Source organism: Seriola aureovittata, chromosome 19 (genome assembly GCF_021018895.1).
Source record: "Seriola aureovittata isolate HTS-2021-v1 ecotype China chromosome 19, ASM2101889v1, whole genome shotgun sequence".
Classification (NCBI taxonomy): domain Eukaryota; kingdom Metazoa; phylum Chordata; class Actinopteri; order Carangiformes; family Carangidae; genus Seriola; species Seriola aureovittata.
Window position 1 is genome coordinate 20322778 of NC_079382.1, and position 25136 is coordinate 20347913.

At 42.7% G+C, this 25136-nt stretch overlaps 2 protein-coding genes across 4 annotated transcripts; both read right to left on the minus strand.

Moving 5' to 3' along the window:
• Positions 1 to 2050: 2050 nt before the first annotated feature.
• LOC130160768 (mitogen-activated protein kinase kinase kinase 7-like) lies at positions 2051 to 3627 on the minus strand. Its single transcript, XM_056363468.1, has 3 exons — positions 3623 to 3627; positions 2940 to 3113; positions 2051 to 2231 (listed from the first exon to the last, which is right to left on the minus strand). Exons 1-3 carry the CDS (start codon positions 3625 to 3627, stop codon positions 2051 to 2053), a joined length of 360 nt encoding a protein of 119 aa, XP_056219443.1.
• A 90-nt stretch (positions 3628 to 3717) lies between these two features.
• LOC130160721 (mitogen-activated protein kinase kinase kinase 7-like) lies at positions 3718 to 22457 on the minus strand. Of its 3 annotated transcripts, none has more exons than XM_056363409.1 (18): positions 22322 to 22457; positions 20989 to 21108; positions 20744 to 20854; positions 19429 to 19494; positions 19257 to 19302; positions 16944 to 17082; positions 15409 to 15537; positions 14420 to 14544; positions 13893 to 14023; positions 12863 to 12944; positions 12008 to 12138; positions 11725 to 11872; positions 11028 to 11108; positions 8252 to 8319; positions 6117 to 6216; positions 5229 to 5290; positions 4852 to 4967; positions 3718 to 4031 (listed from the first exon to the last, which is right to left on the minus strand). In XM_056363409.1, exons 2-18 carry the CDS (start codon positions 21079 to 21081, stop codon positions 3851 to 3853), a joined length of 1809 nt encoding a protein of 602 aa, XP_056219384.1. In that variant the 5' UTR covers positions 21082 to 21108; positions 22322 to 22457; the 3' UTR covers positions 3718 to 3850. The 3 variants fall into 3 exon arrangements, with proteins under 3 accessions (XP_056219384.1, XP_056219383.1, XP_056219385.1); XM_056363408.1 differs by lacking the exon at positions 22322 to 22457 and adding an exon at positions 21665 to 21892; XM_056363410.1 differs by lacking the exons at positions 11028 to 11108; positions 22322 to 22457 and adding an exon at positions 21665 to 21892.
• Between the last annotated feature and the right edge of the window lie 2679 nt (positions 22458 to 25136).

Genomic DNA, 25136 nt, shown 5'->3' on the forward strand with positions numbered 1-25136 from the left:
GTTCAGACACTTCCCATCCAGAGACAGATCCTGAGAGGATCTGAGAGGAAGAATAAACTGCCCAAAGAGTTAAAGACTTCGCCAAGAGGACGGAGTGGCTTCGACAAAGTCCTGAATTAAGGGACTGAATACTTCCAGTTTGAGTTGGCAGCTGGTTTTGAGGTTACTGGTACCAAAGGACGTTCAACTAGTTATTAAATCCAAGGTTCGCTTTCTTTTTTCCAGCAGCACAGTGAATGTTTAAGGGCTGAGGAAACTGATGATCGTTTTGGTTGGTTAAATAAAAAAGTGTAATACAGTCGGTAAACTGTCTGTACATGCAGCACAGAAACATTCACACATGAAAACCTGCATCTTTTCACCCTTCAGTTTATTTCATAATGCCTTGCTCAATGTCATATACTGTACCTCATTCACCAATAATTTAGGAAACATTGTCGTGTGTGTGTGTGTGTGTGTGTGGGGGGGGTAAATTAACACAAAACTCACGGGGGAATCTCTGTACAGTAACAGTTTGAAGAGTAAAGACCTGTCAAGTCTTGAACTTTTTAAAAACAGAATCGTCTAAAACGAGAAATACATTTTTTTACATGACCAGGCAAGAAAAAAAAAAAAAAAAAAAAAAGTGATTGTGCAAAAAATACTTGAGGGACAAGAAACCAAGAAAGAAAAAAAAAAAACAATACATATATGACATTGAATCCTTCTTTTTTGAGTACATGGCATTGTCCTGCATGTGAAGCTGGTGGGAAACATTTACAATATCAGCTTACAGACATACATTCCTCTCAGTCTCCTCCGCAGAGAACTTCATTCAACGTCCAATACATTAAAAATACCTTTTTTTGTTTTTTCAGCTTTTATCCCGACTACATGTTAAGATAAAACAAGCACTTAAAATGCAGGCAACTCCTAAGGCAACATGTGAACTAAAAACAAACTAGATACTGTATAGGGAAGTACAGCCCCCCCCCCCCCCTCCCCCCCTAATCTTGTCTGAAAGGGCGTTCCCAGACCAGATAAAATATGTCCTAATGCAGAAATGACACGAGAGCTATCATACAACGTGAACTACTGAATAGAAAAGACGAAAACATCTACACGCAAAAAAAACAAAAAACAAAACAATACTGAAGTCAAAATAAAAAGGGAATCCACAGCTCTCTGTATTCGCTCTGTGGGTGTGTGTTTTGTTTGTTTTGTTTTTTTAAAGAGCATGAGCAGATCATTCCTTTTACTGTAACGTCTGACATGAAGTACAGCCCCCCCCCCCCCCCTGAAGCGATCACCTCGGGGAAGTAAACAGGTGTGGCAGCCTGTGGAAGGGCTCATGCTCCTGATTAGAAAAGGGAGAGGTTAGAGATAAATACATTGATTTATGGGGTATGTGTGTGTGTGTTTGTGTGTTTCTTTCTTTTTTGCATAACAGGGATTCCACACACACTCTGGTATCAAACATCCTCGTTTCACACTTTTTTCTTTTTTGCTGAAAAGCCTTCGTCTTGGTTTTCACATTGTGGAGGTCGGCGTGGCCGTGGAGCCGCCGAGGAGTGGGGACACACACACACACACACACACACACACACACACACACACACACACACACACACACACACACACACACACGGACCAGGTACTGTCCGGCGGCCGCGAGTGAGAGCCAGCCAACACCCGACCCGTACTTATCGGCCCTGCTGATGAAGAGAAAGCTCTGTCTGTGAAGCACAGAAGCGGGGTGGGGGGGTTGGGGGTGGGGGGGTGCAGTGATTGTTTGGTCTGCAGTCACAGAATTCACTGTGAGGATGTGCAAATTGTATGTACAGAGGACGTCTTCCTGCTGGACACGAGAACGGGTCTAGATGCAACATGCAGGACACAGTAGAATGCAGGTCTCTTTACAAAGCTGGGTTGTGTGTGTGTGTGTGCGTGCGTGCGTGCGTGTGTGTGTGTGTGTGCAGAGCACGAGAGTGGGTAGTGTTATAGTGCAGGGGTATGGAGGGGAGGCGGGGGGGAGGGGAGGGATGGTAGTGGCTCATATGTCTGTGTCTCATCATGACGTGCCCTGTCTCTTCTGTTGCTGGACCCGGATCAGCTCCAGCTGTTTTTTGCACTTCTGGTAGTACGTGGACAGACTCTTGTTCTCCTCCAGCAGCTTCTTGTGCTCCTGCACCAGACGCGATGTGTTCTGCTGGTCCTTCTCATCTTGGTCCAGTTCAGCAATGAGCTCCTTCCTGCACAGACAGGAAATGAAGCCACATTAACCCTTCGAACACCGGGCTACTTACGCGATTTACAGTCCCTTTAATTAAAGACTTACAACACAGTCACTTCAGGTCTTACTCAGTCACGTCACATACAGTCAGTAGTGGATTGGTTTTCAACATGCATCAGCCATAACTATACTGGGAGGTTAAATGGAGGACAGGACAGATTTTTTGACTGGGAGCTTTTAACTTCCTGAAATCATCCAGCAGCAGCTTCCTCTGTGGTTTCATACAGTCATACAAAGTGTTATTTTCTGAATTGGCTCCAGGGAGTGTTGAACAAGCATATGACGGTTTTCATATCGAGTCCAGTGTGACGTGAGTTGACCTGCTAGTAACACTTTTCATCTATTGCCAACCACAAACAAAGACAGGAAGAAGCTGAGACTTGTGGAGTCCAGTGAACAACACCTGGCAGTCTACACCTGTGGTGAGTCATAATAGCAGCGGTGTCAGAGTGACTGGATCAAACCTGCCTCATGATCACTGACATCACTGTGTTGCTTGTAATTTCAAATGTAGTGAGGCAGGACGTGTGTGTGTGTGTGTGTGTGTGTGTGTTGTGTGTGTGTGCAGAGCACGAGAGTGGGTAGTGTTATAGTGCAGGGGTATGGAGGGGAGGCGGGGGGGAGGGGAGGGATGGTAGTGGCTCATATGTCTGTGTCTCATCATGACGTGCCCTGTCTCTTCTGTTGCTGGACCCGGATCAGCTCCAGCTGTTTTTTGCACTTCTGGTAGTACGTGGACAGACTCTTGTTCTCCTCCAGCAGCTTCTTGTGCTCCTGCACCAGACGCGATGTGTTCTGCTGGTCCTTCTCATCTTGGTCCAGTTCAGCAATGAGCTCCTTCCTGCACAGACAGGAAATGAAGCCACATTAACCCTTCGAACACCGGGCTACTTACGCGATTTACAGTCCCTTTAATTAAAGACTTACAACACAGTCACTTCAGGTCTTACTCAGTCACGTCACATACAGTCAGTAGTGGATTGGTTTTCAACATGCATCAGCCATAACTATACTGGGAGGTTAAATGGAGGACAGGACAGATTTTTTGACTGGGAGCTTTTAACTTCCTGAAATCATCCAGCAGCAGCTTCCTCTGTGGTTTCATACAGTCATACAAAGTGTTATTTTCTGAATTGGCTCCAGGGAGTGTTGAACAAGCATATGACGGTTTTCATATCGAGTCCAGTGTGACGTGAGTTGACCTGCTAGTAACACTTTTCATCTATTGCCAACCACAAACAAAGACAGGAAGAAGCTGAGACTTGTGGAGTCCAGTGAACAACACCTGGCAGTCTACACCTGTGGTGAGTCATAATAGCAGCGGTGTCAGAGTGACTGGATCAAACCTGCCTCATGATCACTGACATCACTGTGTTGCTTGTAATTTCAAATGTAGTGAGGCAGGACGTGTGTGTGTGTGTGTGTGTGTGTGTGTTGTGTGTGTGTGTGTGCGTGCGTGCGTGCGTGTGTGTGTGTGTGTGTGCAGAGCACGAGAGTGGGTAGTGTTATAGTGCAGGGGTATGGAGGGGAGGCGGGGGGGAGGGGAGGGATGGTAGTGGCTCATATGTCTGTGTCTCATCATGAAGTGCCCTGTCTCTTCTGTTGCTGGACCCGGATCAGCTCCAGCTGTTTTTTGCACTTCTGGTAGTACGTGGACAGACTCTTGTTCTCCTCCAGCAGCTTCTTGTGCTCCTGCACCAGACGCGATGTGTTCTGCTGGTCCTTCTCATCTTGGTCCAGTTCAGCAATGAGCTCCTTCCTGCACAGACAGGAAATGAAGCCACATTAACCCTTCGAACACCGGGCTACTTACGCGATTTACAGTCCCTTTAATTAAAGACTTACAACACAGTCACTTCAGGTCTTACTCAGTCACGTCACATACAGTCAGTAGTGGATTGGTTTTCAACATGCATCAGCCATAACTATACTGGGAGGTTAAATGGAGGACAGGACAGATTTTTTGACTGGGAGCTTTTAACTTCCTGAAATCATCCAGCAGCAGCTTCCTCTGTGGTTTCATACAGTCATACAAAGTGTTATTTTCTGAATTGGCTCCAGGGAGTGTTGAACAAGCATGTGACGGTTTTCATATCGAGTCCAGTGTGACGTGAGTTGACCTGCTAGTAACACTTTTCATCTATTGCCAACCACAAACAAAGACAGGAAGAAGCTGAGACTTGTGGAGTCCAGTGAACAACACCTGGCAGTCTACACCTGTGGTGAGTCATAATAGCAGCGGTGTCAGAGTGACTGGATCAAACCTGCCTAATGATCACTGACATCACTGTGTTGCTTGTAGCTTCAAATGTAGTGAGGCAGGACGTGTGTGTGTGTGTGTGTGTGTGTGTGTGTGTGTGTGTGTGTGTGTGTCTTTTTCATCTTAGGATGACTGTTGGACTTGTGTGCTTTGAGACCCACAGCTCCACGTTAAATGCTGAATTGCTTTGGTTTATTCTGCTGACACTGTTGCAAACATAATGAGGAATATCTCAGTAACATATCTAACTGAATCAACCCTTTCTACACTAAATGACCTCAGCAAATGAAAACTGGCTGCACTGAGCAGCTGGTCTTACTTTCTCTGGATCAGCAGGGCGATCTCTGTTTGCACTTTCAGATATTCCTGGGCCATCTTACAGTGCTGCTCAAACACGGCCATGGACTCTTTGGAGTTGGGACAGGGAGCGAGGGGCTGCAAATAAACATGCACATTGCTGTTAACTGCTCATACATCACTGCAGAAACTGCAGTGTAACTGCTATCAGCTGTAACTATAGTCTGAACTGATAATAATACACTGACATCGTATATTTACATTCACATTCCATGATGATTCAATGATTTAATTGAGCTGGTGCAGTTTACAATGAGGAAAGAGGTCACCTGCAACACCACTGAGACATAAACAAGTTACACAGTGCTTTGTTTTCTGGAGGGTGATTGGTGGATGTACCTGTAGTTGGTGATCCAGGGTGAGATAAGCCATGGGAATGGAATTGTCTGAGCCGTTGGTGTCTGAGGAAAGAGGAGAGAGAGAGAGAAGGGGCTGTTTTTAATGATTGTACAACACAGGTTTTTCTTGAGGAAACAACCTTGACCCTCAACACTGTAAATTACTGACCAACACCACACGACATCATCTGAGGTGATATCACGCCACCCAAGTCTTCATGGCAGATTGGAGGCTACAGTGAGGGATGTCACAATACTAGACGTTTTCGGTATATGATATATATGTATATATTATTAGCTAGCTGGTTAGCATTGCTAACTTCAGTAGAAGAAAAGACGTGATAGAGACGAGAGTTAATGTTGGAGGCAGCTCTTGGTGAGTAAAGGAATGAAGTTTGATGCTGAATTCGCAATGTTCCTTCTAGACTGGTGAGTAAACAGCTGTTAATGCTAATGTTAGCTATGTAGCGATATCTAATAACTAACAAACAGCTCAATTAAAGGCTACCAGGAGCATCCCATTTAGCGTGAGTAGGGTGAGCAGCATGTTAGCAGAACAGCTGTAGCTCCGGTTCTCATGTGTCTACACGCGATTCATTCAGAAACAGCTGAGCTGTAGGTCACCTGTGTTTCAGAAGCACTCAGGACTTGAAGCTTTGGGTCGTGTTTTACAGCTGTATAGTGTGAGTACAATGCAAGCTGTTACTTTGCTGGACTGAATAATATCGCAGCGCATCTGTTCAATCTGACGTGTGCGAGACGGATGACTGAAAAACATTAAATCTCTTGATAATACTTCTCTTCTGTAGGTGCAGTTGTGATATTTTCTCTTTCACTCCAGTGTGAACGTGTGGTGGTTAAGCTTTGGTGGAAATGCAGTCATGAGCACCTGTGGGGTCGTCGGGGGAGAAGTAGCCTCTGCTGCTCGTCTTATCCGTTGGCATCATCCTCACACTGGGACTGGAGGACCGGCTGCTGTTCCTGCTCCCCTGCAAGAGGACACAAACTGTCAGTCACCGTCTGAGTGTTGAGCTGGACTATAAAAAAAAAAAAAGACTCAGCAGAACAATCGGGTTGTCATGCACATTTGGAGACATGTGCTAAAAGAAGATTACTGAACACAAAGCTGTTTTTACTGATCTGTGATTTTATCAGCTTGTGATTGTCACTGAAGAGTCGATGCAAGATGATTCCAGTCATCAAAGGGATGTCGCTGTTGCTGTAAACACAATGCCCGGATCAACCCAGCTCACTTCCTCTCCACTGTGTCTGTGTATTTTGTGTCTAGCTTGTGTTTCATACACCATCTGGCAAATTGGATAACGTCACACAAACATAAAATGCATGGATTTGTGTATGATGATTACTGGTAATAAAGGTTTGAGGGCCACGCAAATTACAGGAGTTTTCTGGGAGAACCAACACAATGGGAGTGCGCCGGGAGATTACCATGAAATACTGGAGGGATGTCAAGTACCACTTAAACTTGAAATTTTATCATCTGCCTTGCACTGCCGGGGATTTCTCACCTTTTGTTTCTTTAACATTTATTTGACAAAACGGTAACAACGCAAATTGATGGAACGGAAAAATCCACACGACCCAAAACATTGTGAATCTGGAGGGCAGCTTAATCCCACACACACAACACGGCACAATCTGTCTCTTTCAGCGACAGTATTTTTGTACCGAGTCTTCATGGTGAACTTTAAATGAACTTTAAATGAACTTTAAATTCGACAGCTCTGCGGGTTTTTCCACTAAACAAATGGAGACAAATGTTTGGGAAAAGCCAAGGAGCTTATTTGAAGCTGTGCGTGCAGAGGGAGCGAGCGAGCGAGCGCTGGGCTGCTCCTACACTAATGTCTTCACTTTCCTGGAGACGACATATCAAACACATGTCAAGTTCTATGACATTTTCTCCCCAAGGATTTCTCGCTCTCAACAAAGACGTTTTTCAAAGACGGCATCAGTTAAACATCTACAAGGCTTCAGAGGAGGATGACAAGTGATGAGGGTGGAAAACAAAAACACACAGAGCATTAGAGCGGCAGTAAACCCGTCTGCTCGGGTTCTGGTGGAGTTCAACTTCTCGTTTGGAATAACTTAAAGACGGAGTGTTGTCTAAAGCTGATTATCGATGCATTATTTTTTATTATATTGGTGAAGCAAGACAAAGTGCATCATTAATCTCACATCAAGCGCCTAATTGCAACGTAACTGCTACATGAAAAATGATTTTTGTCAGAGTGACAGGCTGAAGGATGATCTGTGTTTCACTCTGTCACGTCTGTATTGTTTTAACTGTGCTGCTGTTATCATTGTGGTGATGGTTAGACCGCACACACACACACACACACGCACACACGCACACACGCACACACACACACAGGCGCACGCTCACAGGTGGCAACACGTTCCTTACCACTCTGTGTCCTGTGTGTGTGTGTGTGTGTGTGTGTGTGTGTGTGTGTGTGTTGTGAGTTTTATTGAACATGTGCTCATACACAGACTGTGTATCGGGTAGTTTTCCATTAAATAAAAAGACACAGGCACAGCCTCCGTTCCCAGATTAGCAACAGCGACGTCACTGCGTCATTTATGCCTTATTTTTGTAAACTTACTGAACCCGTGTTCACATCTATCGCTAATTTAATTATTGAAAAGGAAATAAATCAGACAGTTGGAGACATATCACTAATGCTGCTTCAGTCTGTAAGTGGGTTTAATTGACAGCTGAACTGGCAGGAGCACGGACACACAATGTAAACACTCTTCTGTTGGTAGCTGTAGCTTTACAAGCTAAGGACAGACGGCTGACGATGACTGACAGCTGAAATGCCTTCGTTATTTGCTCCACATTAAACATTTTTAATCTGTGAGTGTTTTCTGTTTGTTTCTGTGACCCATAATTGCACAACTAAAAACCCCCCTTTAGTCAGGGTCACTGTCAGTCACACTTTACCAATTTAATTTAAGCTAGACACATTTAAATTCCCTTTCCGGTATCTGACTGTGTCTTACCTGGCTGGACTCTGTGCTGACGCCTGGAAGATCCTGCACGGAGCGACGTCTCTGAGTCTCGCATGAGGCTGTGGACGGGACGGACAGAGAGGAGACACAATGAGATCAAGAACAGTTTGCGGGCAGAAATGGAGGGAGATCGATTCTGGTGTTTGCTCGTGGGTAGAAGGGGGATCCGGACCCACGGAGCCACACTGGGACAGCTGCACTGATTTTACCGCTTCACATCCTGGCCTATCGACATGTGCAGTGGCAGGAACGTGACCACAGCGCCCAGCCGCACAACAAACACACACTAAACCAGTCACTGCAGACCAACTCTATCCACAGACACAACTGAGACTGCTCAGGTGACGGGTTTGCACTTTGGCTGGTTTGGGTTACAGGCCAGTGCTGAGGTGTCAGACTGGGCTCCTGGGACCTGGTGGGTACCGTACTCGCTCGTCATCACTCATCTGGCTGCTGCCAGGTAAACACCAGGGTGGAACTAACATCACCTGAGGTTTCACCTGCTCTGTAGGCAGGAGAACAACTTGAACTTTAACACTTTAACTACAGGGCTTTTCTTGCCTCTTACTTTCCTGGTGAATAAAAATGTGGTAAATAAGAGTTTTTCAATCTCTCGTTCATAATTAATGATGATAATTAATGTTCACTGTGTTCCGAAGTGTTTCTCATTTCTGTGGATTTTACAGACCTGAATGTCATCGAAGTATCTTTATATTTTGAAGAAAGAAATAGAAATAGTTCAAAATAAATCACACAGCTTATAAACGCTGTTGAAAGAATACCTGCTATGTCCACAATGTCAACTTTGTTTTGTTTTTTTTTCAAGATAACGAACATAAATCTTTGAATTTAGTGTTGTATTTTTAAAAAGAATCTACAGTACATAACTGTTCAACTAAAGACTAAACACAAAAATCATTCCCAGGTTCCCAGGTCATGTTTACTGGGAACTGCACAAGTTGTTTTTGTCACAGTGTGTGCATTTCCCAAACTCTTCATGACCTGGAGCTGATTGTTTCACACTCACACACAAGACTGCAACAGATACGCTGGAGTATCTGGTCTACGCTGACTATAAGCTCCGTCTATGGCACAACGAAGAGACAGAACACAAACAAACACAAAAAGAAAAGAAAAGACCACAAAGCACTCCTTGGATCTTGACTGACTGTATCTGCTGCTCTGGCAGTAAATTGAGTGGGATACTCAACCTGCGACCATTATTTGATAAACCCAGTATTTAATAAACAGAAGGGCTGGACAAATTACTGCCAATTCTGGAGTTGCAGCCAATATTTTTCCAAATTGTTCCTCAGCAGGGGTGTAACAGTGTACACAATGTTTTCTTCAGTATGGGACTTTCCTCAGTAGGGTTAGCATCAAATTAGCCTGAGGATTTCCCCTAATGCACTGTATCCTAGTTTATGTCAAGCATGTGAGGAACATTCATTATTTAGTGCAAAACCTGCGCAGGAAGCTTTGGCAGTGGGACAGGAATGTGTAAACTCACTTTGACAGTTTGTGAACTGAACAGTTAAACCCACATGTTCTCTGAAATACATCTCATTTATGAAACTACAGATGCTCTAACCTCCGTTTCACAGTAACTTTAAACTTTACTGCTGGCCCTAATGGCCAAATTGAGTTCATTATAGACATGTAGAAGTCATTTAAATGGACGATTTTCATTTTATTTTATATTTACGGATATAAACATATTAAAAATCTTTCTTACTTGGACTGAGTGCTGTAATTTATTACAGTAAGAAATATAGCCAAAAAGCTGCCAATTAATCTTTATATATTTAATAAAATATAAAAAGTTTCTTTTGATTGCATCGTATCATGAGCACATACCTGAGGTGCACACTGAACTGTGGACTTTGTGTACTGTTACACCCCTACTTGTGTGCTGGTGGAGAGGGCCTGATGTCCAGGTGTGCACATGCAATGCTAAGTGTCCTACCTTTAATAACATGCACCAGCTGACTCCTCTAGTCACTGGATTAAATTAGCCTCTCATTCACCGTGTCTCACACGGCTCCCAAACAGAAGCCTTTTCTGTCATCCAGAGCTGTCCCCAGTCCATTCATCCGTATCTCTGCTTGTAATAATAGCTCTGACCTTCAGTCTGTGAGAGATTAATCAAAATGACTTTTTCAAAGTTAATGGATGTAAAGGGAGCAAGAGGAGGGGGGGGGTGGGGGGGTGCCATGCTTTCTTTCTGTCCTCTATGCATGAAAGGCAAGGACAAATGCAGAGAAGTGGTGCGCTGATTTACCCCTGCTACCCATGATTCTGCTGCAGCCAAGCCAGAGAGATTACAGGGCCATGAGTTAGGAAACTTATCTCATGTGTGACACCCGATGTGATGCAACATTCTGATTCAGCTTTTTGCTTTCATTGACATGCATGATTGAAAGTGCATCGACCTTGGTGGGAGATCAATTAGTTGGACGCAGGTTTTGGGTGTAAAAGGTGACAACAGATGAGAAAGCTCCAGTGTTAACTCATGTCCTTTTTCTGCCGACTAAAACTGACGGAGGGCAGAGAGACATAAGACAACTCTGATGTGTGTTACTCCAGGACCTGCTCGATTCCATCCTAAATTTCTCATTATGTGACTACAGCGACATAAAATAAATTTAGTAGGGATGACATTTCTGTGAGTGGCATGGAGTGACACACATATGTCAGCACAGCAACCAACAGGTCAAGCCAAGCCAGCTCCACCCAGTCACCAGGAAGCCCGGTGGTCCAGTGATACCTGTGACGACGATCTTGGGGACATCCAGAATGGTGCCGAATGATGCGGTTTTACGGTGGCCTCGTTTATACTGTGGGCGTGCTGCAAAAAACACATACACACACATACAGCTGCGTACACAAACAAGCATGCAGACTAACAAAGACTGGGGGCCCACAGCTGGACTGGAAATGTAGGCCACACACATGCAGAGCATTCAGTGTATGTGCAAGGGGGCAGCATGCACTTTGGCCATTCCAGACGCTGCGTAAACTGCTGGCAGCCGCTGCGCTATGTTTCTCAGCACAAACAACAGCATGCATTAATTAAAAATAAATAAATAAATAATAATAATAAAAAAAATCTGACAAACTTTGTGCCCAAATCAAATTGAACTCAAAACTATGAGGTTTAATTTCACCATGACAGCACTGGTGAGTGTCTGCTTTCTGTCAGAGTCTTTGAAGGAGGGGAGATGGTTGACAGCTAGCTCTGACGGGCCTGGGTGTGTTTATGTGAGGTTTCAATCTTTACCTCGGAGTGATGAAAGCACATGACAAAGGAACCTTACTGTGAACTCATTCAAGCTCAACTTGCCTTTCCTGCACAACTTTGCTTATTTAATGCAACTTTTAAAAAGAAATGGACATTGTGCCTTGATGAGTGCCTCTTCCTGCTTTTCATGTGTCGACTTGTGCCATGTCATGTGTGACATTACCTGCAGGTGCAAACGGCATCTTGGGCTCCAGCTCTGACAGGTCAGCACTCATTCGTTTGCTGTCAGATGACGCAAGGCACTGCGTCCGAGCAGGCAGACTCTCAACGCTGCCCCCTCTGGACAGGGGCAGAGTCCTCAACGGGTCTCCCTGAAAGAACAGAAGAAAACTTTCACTACAGAAGGTTGTTTGATAATTTTTTTTGGCTCCTGTGACTTCTTTTGTATTTGTTGTTACAGAAAGAAGCTCAAATGGTTTTGATAGAAATGTGAAGGAGAGCGATACCTTTGGCTTAAAATGAGGTGCAAACTGAGGGGTAATCTTGATAGTGTCATTGCTCCCTTGAGAGTCACTGTGCTCCATGTTTGCATCACTTTTGTTGCTTGTGCTGGTGCCAGTGTAGTCCACATATGAACCTGTTACTCCCCCAAGACATAAAACAGGAGAAAACTTTTATTACATCACATACTGTCTCAACCACGGTGACTTTCTTCTAAGATTTCACATTATTTTTGTGGCATTTTCTACTTTTGTTCAGTGTTGCATCACACCGAAAACATTTGAAAGATTTGGAAAATATGTTTAAGATAGAAAATGTAGAAATTTTACAATGGATGGATGTTTTTCCAGTCTTCACCTATCAAAAAATCGCAGGAGATCAGCAGTTTCAGAAATACTCAAACCAGCCTGTCTCATCCTACTGCACAGCAGTGAGTCTCTACTGCCGGGCTGCTGACAGCGCTGTCGAGCTGAGAGTATCAGGAGCCGACAGGAAGGAGTCACGCTGCCCTGTTTCCATCAGTTAGTTTTGTGGTTCAGTCATTTTAAGACAATACTCTTGTTTTGTACGTTAAGTTTTCAGTTGCTCCTGCACTGCTCTGTGTACTGTGAGGCAGCTCTTGACTGAAGCTTCAAGTCTTCGACTGTTATGGGACGGCCCTTAAAACCAATCAAAAGATTTTCCCAGGTGATGCATCGACTGTCCAGAGAGAGAATTAGGCCTGATGAGGTGAAACTAAACATAGCTTATTTATACATTACACATGAACTCCTACAGTGTTCTGTGTTGATAACACGACACACATACGGACACCCACAGTGCACTGGTGCATCCCAGAGGTTTGAATTTGACCTTTGTACCTGTACTAGTTGCAGAGTTGCTCTGTCCATCGTCTGAATACTGGTAGGGATATTGCAGGGGTTCATCAAATCCTGGAAAGTACTGCAAAAACAAATAAGAAGGAAGGATAAATTAGGCTGGATTTAAAAAAACAAAACAAAAAAAATACAGCTCTGATTTCTATCCAAGTCACTGTGTATGAAAAAGTCAGGTTAATTCCAATACAGCCACTAATAAAAAACGTTTTGTCTGTGAGATGTCAGTGTAACTGATGAGAAGAAATTTGAAATGAATCCCAATGGGTGGTAGCTTGAAAGTGTTTTATACCTAAAAAAAAAAAAAAAGTAAGTGCGTCAAATTACTGCCTTATTTGTGTAAAAGGAAAAGTGGAATTAAAATGAAGGAACAGGGAACTCAGCCAACAGAAGAATGTTTCACAGGGAGAAATGACAGGCAGCTTGTGCCGTTAGCAGCATTTAACTTTATTCACAGTGCTACAATACAATGTAGGTCATAATCTTTTAATCCCAGCGAGACTTATTAAGTAAATGGTATTACGTAGCGCTGTAGGCTACTACAATATCACACATGTATGAAAATGTTGGGAAGGTATTTAGGTATGAAAAATAGATACCACCCAAGCTGTCTACTGTTTTATAACACAGAATGTGCATGTGTGCAGGGATGTTAAATCAGAGTGTGCTTTTCTCCACTGGCTGTCCTTGATCTTGTAACAAAAAGCTTAGTGGAGCCAGGTTGTATTTACATGTCGGTGCAACTCATGTTCAACTTTCCTCCCGTGCTGCTCAAGCGACTGTTTACTAAGTGAAAAATGCTGAGCTCATGTCCATACCTTTCAAGTGGTTAACACTTCCTGTGTTACTGTAAACTGCATGTAGCACCAAAACTTTAACTTTTTCCCATTCGCCCTGAGCTCTGTTTTCATTCTGCTCCCTGTGATTGAACTGTTTGGTCAGGTTTATTGATTAATTCAGCCCAGTTTAATGGAAACCTCATACAGATGGTAAAGAGTGTGTGGAGACAGATTACCCTCATTAGATGAGTCATGATCTTCACTATCTCCTCCATGGAAGGCCGCTGAGAGGGGTCTTTAGACCAGCAGCGAGTCATCAGACTCTCAATGGGCTTGGGCAAATTTTTGATTAAAGGAGGTCTTGTACCTGAATGTTAAAAAAAAATAAATAAATAGAGTAACTGCTCAGACACAGTCAAAGGAACAAATAACTTTTGGCATCACAGAAGACAAGCAAAGTGTTATTATCTATATTCCCTGACTCCTGCAGCTCGAGCTAGTAATGACTCAGGCAGGCAGATTCACTGGTGGAAAATATCAAACTTGTCCCCAGGTATTATTAGTGTCCCATTAGTATTCGTCTCCATCCATCTCTTTATTAGAATAAACTGCAGGGAGTTCTGCACAGTCTTTTAGCTCCTCTTTCCTGCCAGGCTCCTCCCAGCAGGCCCCGACTGGGCCGGCACGTCTGAGGACTCACAGCGACTGACAGCTGGACACGGCCTTTGCTCCCCCCTCCCGAGCAGAAAAGTCAGTGACTCACCGTTGTGCACAGCCCACATGATGCGAAAAGCTGGTCCTCCAATTTCATCAAAGGGCTTCCTGCGAGTGATCACCTCCCAGAGAATGATCCCCCAGCTGAACACATCGCACTTCTCGCTGTAATTGCTGCCTGCATGCACAGAGGAACCCACACACAGCAACACTTAAACCCTTTGCAAATAGAGAGGGGAAAAAAAAGGCTCCGTTTGACATCACTGACTGACTGACTGACTGACTGATAAAGGTAATTCTCTGCGGCGTGTTAAGAGCGGAGAACGAGTGCGAGCTCAGGAAAGCACGGCAGCTTTTATCTCCTCTCCTCCGCCTTCAGAGGAGAGGATGAAGAAAATGAGGGAGCTATTTTTTTTTCACCAAGGAACAGCTCCTGTGTTGCTTAATTACTGGGCCTATTATTGCGGCGCTCAAGTGCACATCACATCACACACCTATTTTAAAGTTGCTTTGCTGAGGCGTTCTCTGATCGCATTTCACACTGATGCAAATGAGTTGTAAAGAGTTCATCGAGAGGGCAAAAGTGAGGTGTTTAGTTGCACAGGAGCTTTGTAACTTGTCTGCAAAAAAACGAGATAATGACTACGGCTTAATTCATCTTCCCCCTTGCTAACAACATGTCTCATGTAGACACACATTAGGGCTTCTGGCTGAATGAGAACACAAATTCTGCACCGCTGCCTCCCGAAGGAAATAAAGCCACCAGAATCACTCCATTTATCTTCTCACTACGCTTGGGAAACGACCATCAATAAAGCAGGAGAGAGTGAGGCGCTTAATGATGAATTAAGAATTAATGCCTCCACGCTGTGAGCGCTAAGCTGCTATTAAGGTGAAAGGTGACAAAGCAAAAAAGAGAGAGCGTGTACAGATGGGTGATTTCAGAGAATTTATAGAAATAAAACTGTGGTTTTTAAGTTTAAGAAAAACAAGTGACAGGGAAGTTACCCAAATAAATACTTGGAATGCCGCTCATACTTGCCTTCAAATACCTCCGGGGCCATCCATGCTGCACTTCCTTTGTTGTTGGTCATGTGGGTCTGGATGTCGCAAGCCGTTCCAAAGTCACATATCTTCAGCACGGTGCCACCTGCCACTAGAAGCAGACTGAAACACAGAAGGCAAGAAATAAACCCCCATGAGAAGCTTTTAACTTGAAAAGATCAATGACAGGAAATTTAAACACTTTACTGGCAACAGCTACAGGTGTAACACAGTACTTCCCAATCTTTCTGATTTGTGACCCCTTGTCACAAGGGACTTATCCAAGTGTGGATAGAAAATTGCAAACTGACAAATATTTCACCAATAAAACAACAACAACAAAAAGTCAGAAAAAAGAAACTTACTTCTTCTTTTAATTGTCTTGTGAACCCAAACACTCAACTGACCTACAGGTTGGGAACAACTGGACTAAAAGACTGGCGTAACAGATTTGAATTCTATGTTTTAATGATCTATTTTAACACAATTAATAACCTTATAACCTTAACTTGCATCATGTATCAGTGTATTGACACAAGCTCATCACAGGACAAGGAAGTGTCAAGTAGAAGCTTGGTAGCAAGTCCAGGAAGAATCATTACATAGAGTCTATCCTTAAATAAATTCATGTATAATAACCAAGAGTTGACAATTTGGCACAATGCGTGACCTTGTTGTTCCTGGAAACTCCACAACAGTTCTCCAGGAAACACACCAGCTGGTCATTCCCAGAGAGTCCTGCCAGGAGCTTTCTTTCCACCAGAGCAGAGTAAACAACCTCTGGGATCTAGATATCCTTCAGTGCTGCTTTGTATTTCGGCGTTCAGACAAAAACAGCACTTTGTTTAAGAAAAAAACAAAAAACAAAACACATGAAAGGGGTGGTGTCATTTTTTAGGGCAGACACTGCGCCTTCTGTTATTGGTAGTATGGCTCTTTCTATGCCTCCTAACCACTGCTGCAACTGTGTTTCAGCTTAAGTTCAGTAGCCTGCAGTAGATCTCGTACCCAAACATTTGTGCAGCACCAGTATATCGCGGAGGGGCTATTTGAGAGCACATGTAAACTGTTATTGTTTTTCTCAGAGGACATTCTCTTAAGTGGCTAAAATACATTTATTCTGCTGTTTCCCGTCCACAGCAGCAACTCGCTCAGCTTGTGTGCCGGTGCTCCTGCTGCTCCTCTAACCTGATAGGTTAATTTCCCACAGGTAATAGACTGACTTTAGATGAACACCTCACACAACCCAACGTAAAATAACCTGAACTATCACTTTAAGTTGTAAAACGCATGTCAATATGTTGAAATTGTGCCACGTCTGACCAACTAAACCCCTTCATAAAATGTGTTATATACTACTATTATTATAGATCATACAAGTAGTAGTAGTATTTTGGATTATAAAAGAAAATGTTTATTAATCAAGTGAAGAAAACAACATGAACTAAATCAAACTAGTAAAGGAATAAGGCACTTTGTTGGCACAGTGAACCTGGAGACAGGAGAGTGTGAGGTGAGGAGGAGCATACTTGGGTGGCTTGAGGTCCCTGTGAATGAGAGCCTTTGGTTTCATGCCATGGAGATAGGCCACGCCTTGGGAACACTGTAAACACCAGCTCATGGCATGGGAAGCAGTGTAATAGGGGAGGGGTTCAGCACCATGCAGCACTGTGGACAAGAGAGCACAGTCACAACCACCGTCACCACAGATAATAAATGTCCAGAGGAACCGAGCAGAAAGCAAGTCCTTGTAGGGATTCATCACACTGTCATACACAAAGAAACACTCACAAACAAAGACATAACACACTGAGCAGACTATCTTTCTGGTACAGCTTCTTTAACAAGTTTATTCCAGGAGGGAAAACCGAGAACATATTGTTCCAAAACAGTGTTCGCAAACTAAGCTGAATAACATCAAATTTATGGTGTCACCGTGCAGCTCCCAGGTGTAACTCTGAGGACAGGTAATTGTGAAGCACAGCAGAGAGTCCCTTATGGTGGGATTCACATCCTGCTAAAACTAAAATGTGCCAATGTGAATCTCTTGGGGATGATAGTTGTTCCAACCACTGATGTATTGGGAACACAGATATAAGGCCTATTCAAAGTATGAGACATTAATTACCTGCGATGAATCTTTTAGAGCTGAGATGCCTCAACTTATATGTATAAACAACAGGATATAAGTGAACTTCTGACTTATTTTTGGAGTTCTGGGCATCATTTCAATTAGTTACATTATCCACACCAAAATAACTGCTAAGACATGGGAGGACAGCGACATCGCTCCATAAAAGTCAAACATGTCAAGAAAGACAAGCAGTCGGACAATCAGACAGGTTGTCAACAAGCTGACAGGTCAACCAGATTATCTAAAACTAAGAAGTAAATGACCCAAAAATGTCAATAATATCCCAGCTGCACAAGAAAACAGTGCATGGAGCTGCTGGTATGCAAGGTAGGTTAAAGATGAAGCAGGAAGTATGTATGCGAACTGTGGAAGTTTACAACAAACAGTTTGAGTAATGATTTGACAATTTACATTGGTCCTCTGATAAAACAAGAGTCTGGCTAATACGAGATGTTTACAACCTGCCGACTGTCTGACAGCTCATGCTTCTTGACCCTGTTGGACTTCTTAGAGATAGTGCCACATTCTGAGATCTCAGCAATTGACTTAGGAAATGCAGTCTTATTATTACAGACAGTAATGATCTTCAGAATTATGGAAACAAGACCCAATTTGCAATACAACAGAATTATCTATTAAGTGGAAAACTAGAAAGTAAAACTGCGAGTGATAAATGTGATTATTCTGTGATAAGGCTGGTGGGCCTTATCCATTAAGATAGACCAACCTTTCATCAGTGCGTTCCCTTCTAATTGAGCATAAGGTAATAGTCTTACAGTCCTAGGATGCTGATTTTGGCTGAAACACTGTCTCATTTTTATCTTTAATTAGACATCATTAGGGCTGTCCCCTAAAAGTCGATGAGTCAAAGCATAAGTTGAGAAGACCCCAAGTTGACTCACTGCATTTTTTTGTTTAAAGCTGACAGACGGTACACAAAACCCCGGAGAAGGAACAAGTCTTGTCTTTAAATGACCAAACTACAAAACTGAGATGGAAGTGCAGAAATTGAGGGCAGCACAATGCCGGACCACACAAGGCAGAGCAGCGCTGCTCGTTCCTGTTGGCTGCCCCAGTACTCTGAGCTCCAAGTGTCTGGCTGACAGCGCTGGCTGGCATAAGAGACACTCCGCTGTGCGATATGATTTCATAACTGAGCTATGAGCAAAATGCCAACTTTTACGTTCTCTGACTCTGTGGAAATCTGATGTGTTAACGACCTGAACAAGATGATGAACAAAGACATTAAAATGTGATTTAATATATTTCTTCTAGTTGTAGATTAGTTGTATTGAAGAAAATCAGTAACAATGTTGAATGTTTATAAAAATGAAAAATATAAATAAGAAAAAGCAAGAACCAATGAACAACAAGCACCATACCAATTACTATAAATAAAAGTGCTGACTTGGGGACAGCCCTAAACATTACACTGCATACTGCTGTTTACTACACCTCACGGTTTCCCAGGTCCATTTGGATGTTTGATGCAGGAACAAACAAAGCTATACAGCATGTCACTGTGCAAGGCTACTTGATAAAGGACTTGGACGAGTGACTGAACATGCAAACAGTGGGAGGGTCAACTGAACAGGGCTGCTTCTCATGTCTGTGCAAGGCTGTGTTCATTTCACCACTAGCAAAGTGGAACAGATGCCATCACTGGTAATAAAACAGCACTGTTCTTTAGCACAACATGTAGACTCACCATTATACAGTGACCCGCCTTCAGCATATTCCATCACAAGGCAGACCTGAGTGGGAAAGAAGCAACCAGACAGACAAAAACAATCATACAAAACTTTCACTGGTGAGTTGGAGCATCAGTGTGGCTGCGCAGTAAACAGAGCATAACATATAATGATGTTCCAGTAACTTACTGGACTATTGCAAGAACCATACAACTTCACAATGTTGGGGTGGTTAACTCGTGAAAGCTGCCGGAGCTGGAGACAAAGGAGAAAAACATTATGCAGAGTTCCATCTGAATGCATCCCGTACAAAAATACAAATAGGTAATACCCAGTCTGTTGTTACTAGTAGTAGTTACTAGTATTGGACCAAAGAAATGTGCAGAATGTTAGAGAACATGAAACAACAAACACAACACTTTTGTTAGAAAGCAGGTAATGGACATTAAAATGTCTCCGAAAGCTGAACAACAACCGACGCTGCTTCCTCCCTGATAACAATGATACTGAATTGCTGGAATCGCCACCACCAACAGCACAACTCTAGCCTGCATCCTGAGTTCAACATGCAGACTGCCTGACTTGCGTCCTCCCCCGGATCCCAAACAACAAGTGCTGCCGGATGACAGAGCTCCGCAGGTGTGCCTGAATACATGACATTACTCAGTTTATTCATTCAGCTGCAGCTGATAACAATTGTTCATTTAGTAACCGTGGTTGGATGGGGAAAAAAATGGGTAGAACATTTACTTATAATTGTCATAAAATCTAGGGTAAGCTTCTCATACACTGTTTAAAATATAGCCGTTTTGATTAGTTTCATATACAGTCAGTTGCCCCTTTACTGGGTACACCTGTAAATCCACTTCAACAGCTCAAACATTAATTCTACCTTTAGAAAGATAATAATGTTCATGTTTGACTGGCACTGACATATTAATTGTACTACTGCATATTCTTCTTATTGTAGTTGTAGTTTGCAGTGGTCTTGTAATGGACTGTATTATACTGAGGTGCTTCTGACATTTAGTCATCCTTATAAACATGAGAATATTAGAAAACATTTTCTTTACGGAGAAATTAGCCATTTTAATGATAGTACTCGCCTCCCCACGAGCAAATGTTCCCCCAAGACAAGATTCTCTCCTCAACACTATTTTGCAGGGCCACTGTCACTGCATCCTGGGCTCAGCGCAGCCAAAGACAATTGTGATTGGCGGCAGAATGTTTTTTTCCCAAATAGCAGAATAATAAATGGTGCAGCCAGACCATTCTCCAGCGTTGTGGAGATAGGTATGACCATGTGAGACTGAGTCATTCAAATTTTCAGGGTTTGGCCCCAGAACTCCACTGAACCTAGAACCGCCCCCGCTCTGCTCTGCTACTATGGATGGCATTAATATGAAGTGACACAATGAAAATGTGAGATTAGATTGAGTAAGTAAGTAAATTAAACATATTGTATCAGTGAGAAAAACTCTATTAAGCACAAAAACAACAATACCTCAACAATAAATGCTTTCCTCTCCGATTCACTCTCAATAGTCTTGATTGCAACATCTTTGCCTTTCCATTTGGCTTTGCAAACAACTCCAAAAGCTCCTCTCCCCACCACCTGAAAATGAGACAGTTGACAAAACAGTTATTTCTAGGTGAAAGCTGCTACAGCTCATCTTCTGGAAGTTTACAGTGCTGTAGAGTATGAACTGAGTCTTGGACAAACCACAAAAATAAATAAACACAACCTACCTCCTCAACTTCAATGTCCTCATAATTGATTTCTTCAAACGGGTATCCAGGAGGTGTTTCAAGCATATCGGCGGATGGTAACGATAGAGACATTACTAGCTAGCGTTAGCTAGTAACTCACTGAAAAGACAGATAATTGCAGACAAAAGAACATAAGTTAAAAGTCTCATTACAGTTGAATTCAACAAACCGATGCGCAGACTTGCCTCGAGACATTTAACATACTTTTATAACTGTATAATTAACGTGTCGCTACGCAGGAACATGGCTTAGTGACATAATAAATGTATTTGCTACTCAGAAAAATAGCAGCTAGGTTAGTTACACCCCCGAGCTGTCAAACGTTAGCCTTCTGTCAAGTGGTATGATGCAGTCAACCACCTGGCTAACCGCGTAGCATAACTAGCAGAGCTAACTGTAGCTGCCCTAGAAACACTGACTGAAAGTCAAGAGAGATAAAAAAAAAATAGCTTTTGGTATACGTAAAGCTAACCTATAGGCCTAAAGAATCAATGTAGACCGATGCTAACCACAGTTTAATATTATCATACCACAAGTCGCAAGTAAAAACAAGATAGCTAAGGCCTAGGCTGTATTAGCTAGCTAGCTTATGTTAGCTGGCTGGCCTGGTTGCTAACGCTAGCTACCGGGACTTATTAGCTTGAACAACTCCAACCCTTCGCAGTTGACTTGTCACCAGTGCCGGCTCTCTGGACATGGGGATATTTCCTACTATTCATGTACGAAAACCCGAAGAATAACGTCCATTTCTAAAAATATTCTTTTTCTACCCTCTTGATAGCAAAACATAACTTTTTCATAACTCGACTAGCTGGCTTGCTAGGAGTGTATTTTTATTCTCCGAAGGAGCAGCTCCATCAGGAAGTGTGTGCGCACTGCAATTATGTCCCCTGCACACTGAAAAGGAGCTGTCATTCCAACCTTTTAAAAGAAAGGAAAGACACACTTTAAAGGCTTTTTTTTCTTTACATTGTTGAAATATCTTTATTGTATTAAAGTCAATGCGACTCCATCAGTAAGTTTTCCAACGGGAGGGAACCAACTTTCGGAGCAGACCAACCAGTGCTCATGTGCTTTACTTGAGTACTTTACTTGAATATTTCCATGTTACATTAGCCTACTTTACTTTTCAACTACACTACATTATTGTACTTTTTCCTCTACTACATTTTACTGACAACTCTAATTACTAGCTCGCTTCCGATTAAGATTTTAATAAAAAAACAAATGATTACATTATCAAATATGATGATTTGTTATAATTAAACTATCCAACAGTATATAAGCTAGTTAAAAATAGTTCCATAGTTACCGGATTTCTCGGCCCAGTATCGGCCGAGTCATAGGAATAACAGAAAAGTAAACAGTGGAACCATCGCTGTGGGGAACATTGACGTAGGCCTTTTACACGACAGGTTCAAATAATACATCCATGGTGGGCAACAAACACCTGTAACAAACGATTGCGCAAACATGCTACGCACCACCCCCATGCTGTGATTGGTCAATGGTGGCGCCATTTCGGATTTAAATACAGACGACAGATGATACAATGGCGTCAGTGAACCACCGCTGGCTTTTTCTACAGTCCACGGTCAGTAAGTACAATACTCGGATCTCCGCCTCTCTCCTATGTTTGCTATGTGTTACGGTTTTGAAGTGTGTCCCCTGGGAATTACCGTAATTAAATGTTGGTTGTTGTTCGAAACTATATTGGGGTCACAAGTGTGACTAGTGTTCACCTTACTGTCTCCATGTACCATTTGTTATTTTGAAATTAAATACATAGTTAGGGGAACCCAAGACGCTTGGTTTAATGTGGCAAAAATATCATATGATAATATTTTTTTGGGTAATCGCAATCCGTGATCTAAATTCTGTTTCCGATCAGATTTTAATTGTGAAGGTTCTGACCGGAAGTTGTGATTCGTATCTTTCCGCGATTTTGACATTTTTTTCCCGTATGTTTGTCTGCTCTGGTGTTAAAGAAATGACAGCAGTTGTCGCTTTATAGATTTGACGTGTATGACATGTGGTCTATTTACAATGCATCTTCATCAGTATCACATTGTTTAAAATCCAGCACCCTGCTCTTATTCCCTCCGTCTGCAACATGAATGTTTACCGTCGCCATGGGAACGGGTGCCGATTTACTAGTTAACGTTAGTTTAGCTTACATATTAACAACGGACAATAAAATTGCAATATGTCAAATACCTAAATACCAACACCATCAGCCATATCATTAAAGACCTTAAACAGGGTCCTGTCACTTCATGTCTTACAACCGTTACAACCGGGGCAGCTCATAGAAGACTGCGTGCTCTTACTTTGAAAAGCTGAAATAGTTTCCACAGCAGGCGATAACAAGTTTCCCAACGTGGCGGAGTGATACAAGACGATTTTCGCTCAGACTGGCGGGAAAGTTTGTCTCAAAACTCTGTAGTGTAGAATTCAGATCCACAAATGCTTTTTCGCTTCACAAATGGAAAATTGATTCACAAATGTCTGCTTGAAAGTTGTAAATGTTAGGAAGACATTCACTAATACGTCTCATTTATTTGTAAATTATTGAAGTGAATGTTGTTCTGGAGTTTGTTCCAATTCATATTTGCAAGATATCTTTGTGAATTTACAAATGTATGGCTCATCAGGAACTCTTGATGATGTCTCGGTTGGCCTTCGAACATAGGATGGCCTACTAAACTTGAATTTTGACACTTTCTCTGCGGACGACTAAGTTTGGAGGAAGTTCTGCTGACCTTTTAATGTAACAACTTAGCCTCGCAAACAGGACCGTCCACGTTCAGGTAGGTAACACTTATGTAATGTGAAAATTACATTTGTGAGGAAGGATGTTATATAAGCACTTCATGAATGATAATTACATGCTACACTCATGAGGAGTAATAAGCAAGTTCCCAAAGGAGACTTTCCAAACCACTAGGCAAGCACAACTCATACTAATGAGCATGAACTAATTTGTTGTGATATTGAACAGAGGGTTGTTAATAGCAGGAGCCATCTCTCTCCCCTGAAATAATCATTCTAATCGCTCATTTCAAAGGTGATTAAAATGTTCTCACCTGGCAGTTTTTCCGGGACTACCTGCACCGGCATATGGTTTGGGACCTGTGGTCAACAGGAAGCTGCATGTTTGTGTACTCTCTCAGCAACCTACAATCCTTGAAGAGACAGGCCTGATGAACCACTCTCTTCCTGGACAGGTGACACGGCGAACTGGTTGCAAAGGAGGCATCCTTGCAGCATGTGGCATCATCATGCAGCAGTGTGATGCGAGTGATGAAGCTGAGTAATATCCTGCAATGCCAAAGTGAAATTTACCAGCTTGGAAAGGAATTTAATGTGATCTTTGACGGGACAAAATAGAGCTGTCATCAGGGTTGTGTGTTGCATTGAGGAGATCTGGCTGCCTTGGAAAGATGCAAAGAATTCTCATCGCACAAGCTGCAAGTAAAATCCTTCTTAAATTAAAAAACACATTAATGACCAAGCTCCATTGAATCTTAAAGAAGCTTATAGTACCTATTTATCCCAACATAACCTCTAGGGATTAAAACAGTTTATGGTGCCTAAATTTTGCACGTCAGATTTGTAGATTTATTACTATCTATCACAGATCGGATATCTATATTTTATCCTGTTGCTTTGCAGTGTCTGCTCCTCTGATGTCTCACGCTCAGTCTGTTATGTGTTCTCCACACCACAGGGTGTTGCTGTTGTTCTTCCAAACAGCCGGGCCTCACCTTCAGATGAGCCTGATGGTGATCTGTCATAGTTCCTTCTTACATAAAGCCGGCATTTTTCATTTGTTTGTGTGTGCTACTATACACAGAAATTTCTCACAATTAGAATACATTCATTTATATCCTTATGTCAGCATCAGCACTCTCCTCCACGGGAAATAATACATTTCCTGCGCTAAGTTGTGTGATTGATTGTGGCTCACTCGTGCAGCTGATGAACATTTGTCTTGTTTTTATGGCTTTTAACTGCCACGAGCTCTCCAGGTTGGCGTTATGGATATCTCTGTCCCCGATAAGACTTACATTGTTTAATTAGAGTGGAGGGACGGGGGAAGGGACCACTGTTCACAAATATTCATC

Coding starts and splice junctions, on each gene's coding strand:
- LOC130160768 (XM_056363468.1), bottom strand. Junction 2,232..2,939: donor CAACAGAAGAGACAGGGCAC/GTCATGATGAGA, acceptor CTGTCTGTGCAG/GAAGGAGCTCATTGCTGAAC.
- LOC130160721 (XM_056363409.1), bottom strand. CDS start 21,081: ATGTCTCTATCGTTACCATCCGCCGATATGCTTGAAACACCTCCTGGA. Junction 5,291..6,116: donor CTCCCCCGACGACCCCACAG/GTGCTCATGACT, acceptor CTCTTTCCTCAG/ACACCAACGGCTCAGACAAT. Junction 4,032..4,851: donor GCCCTGCTGATCCAGAGAAA/GTAAGACCAGCT, acceptor CTGTCTGTGCAG/GAAGGAGCTCATTGCTGAAC.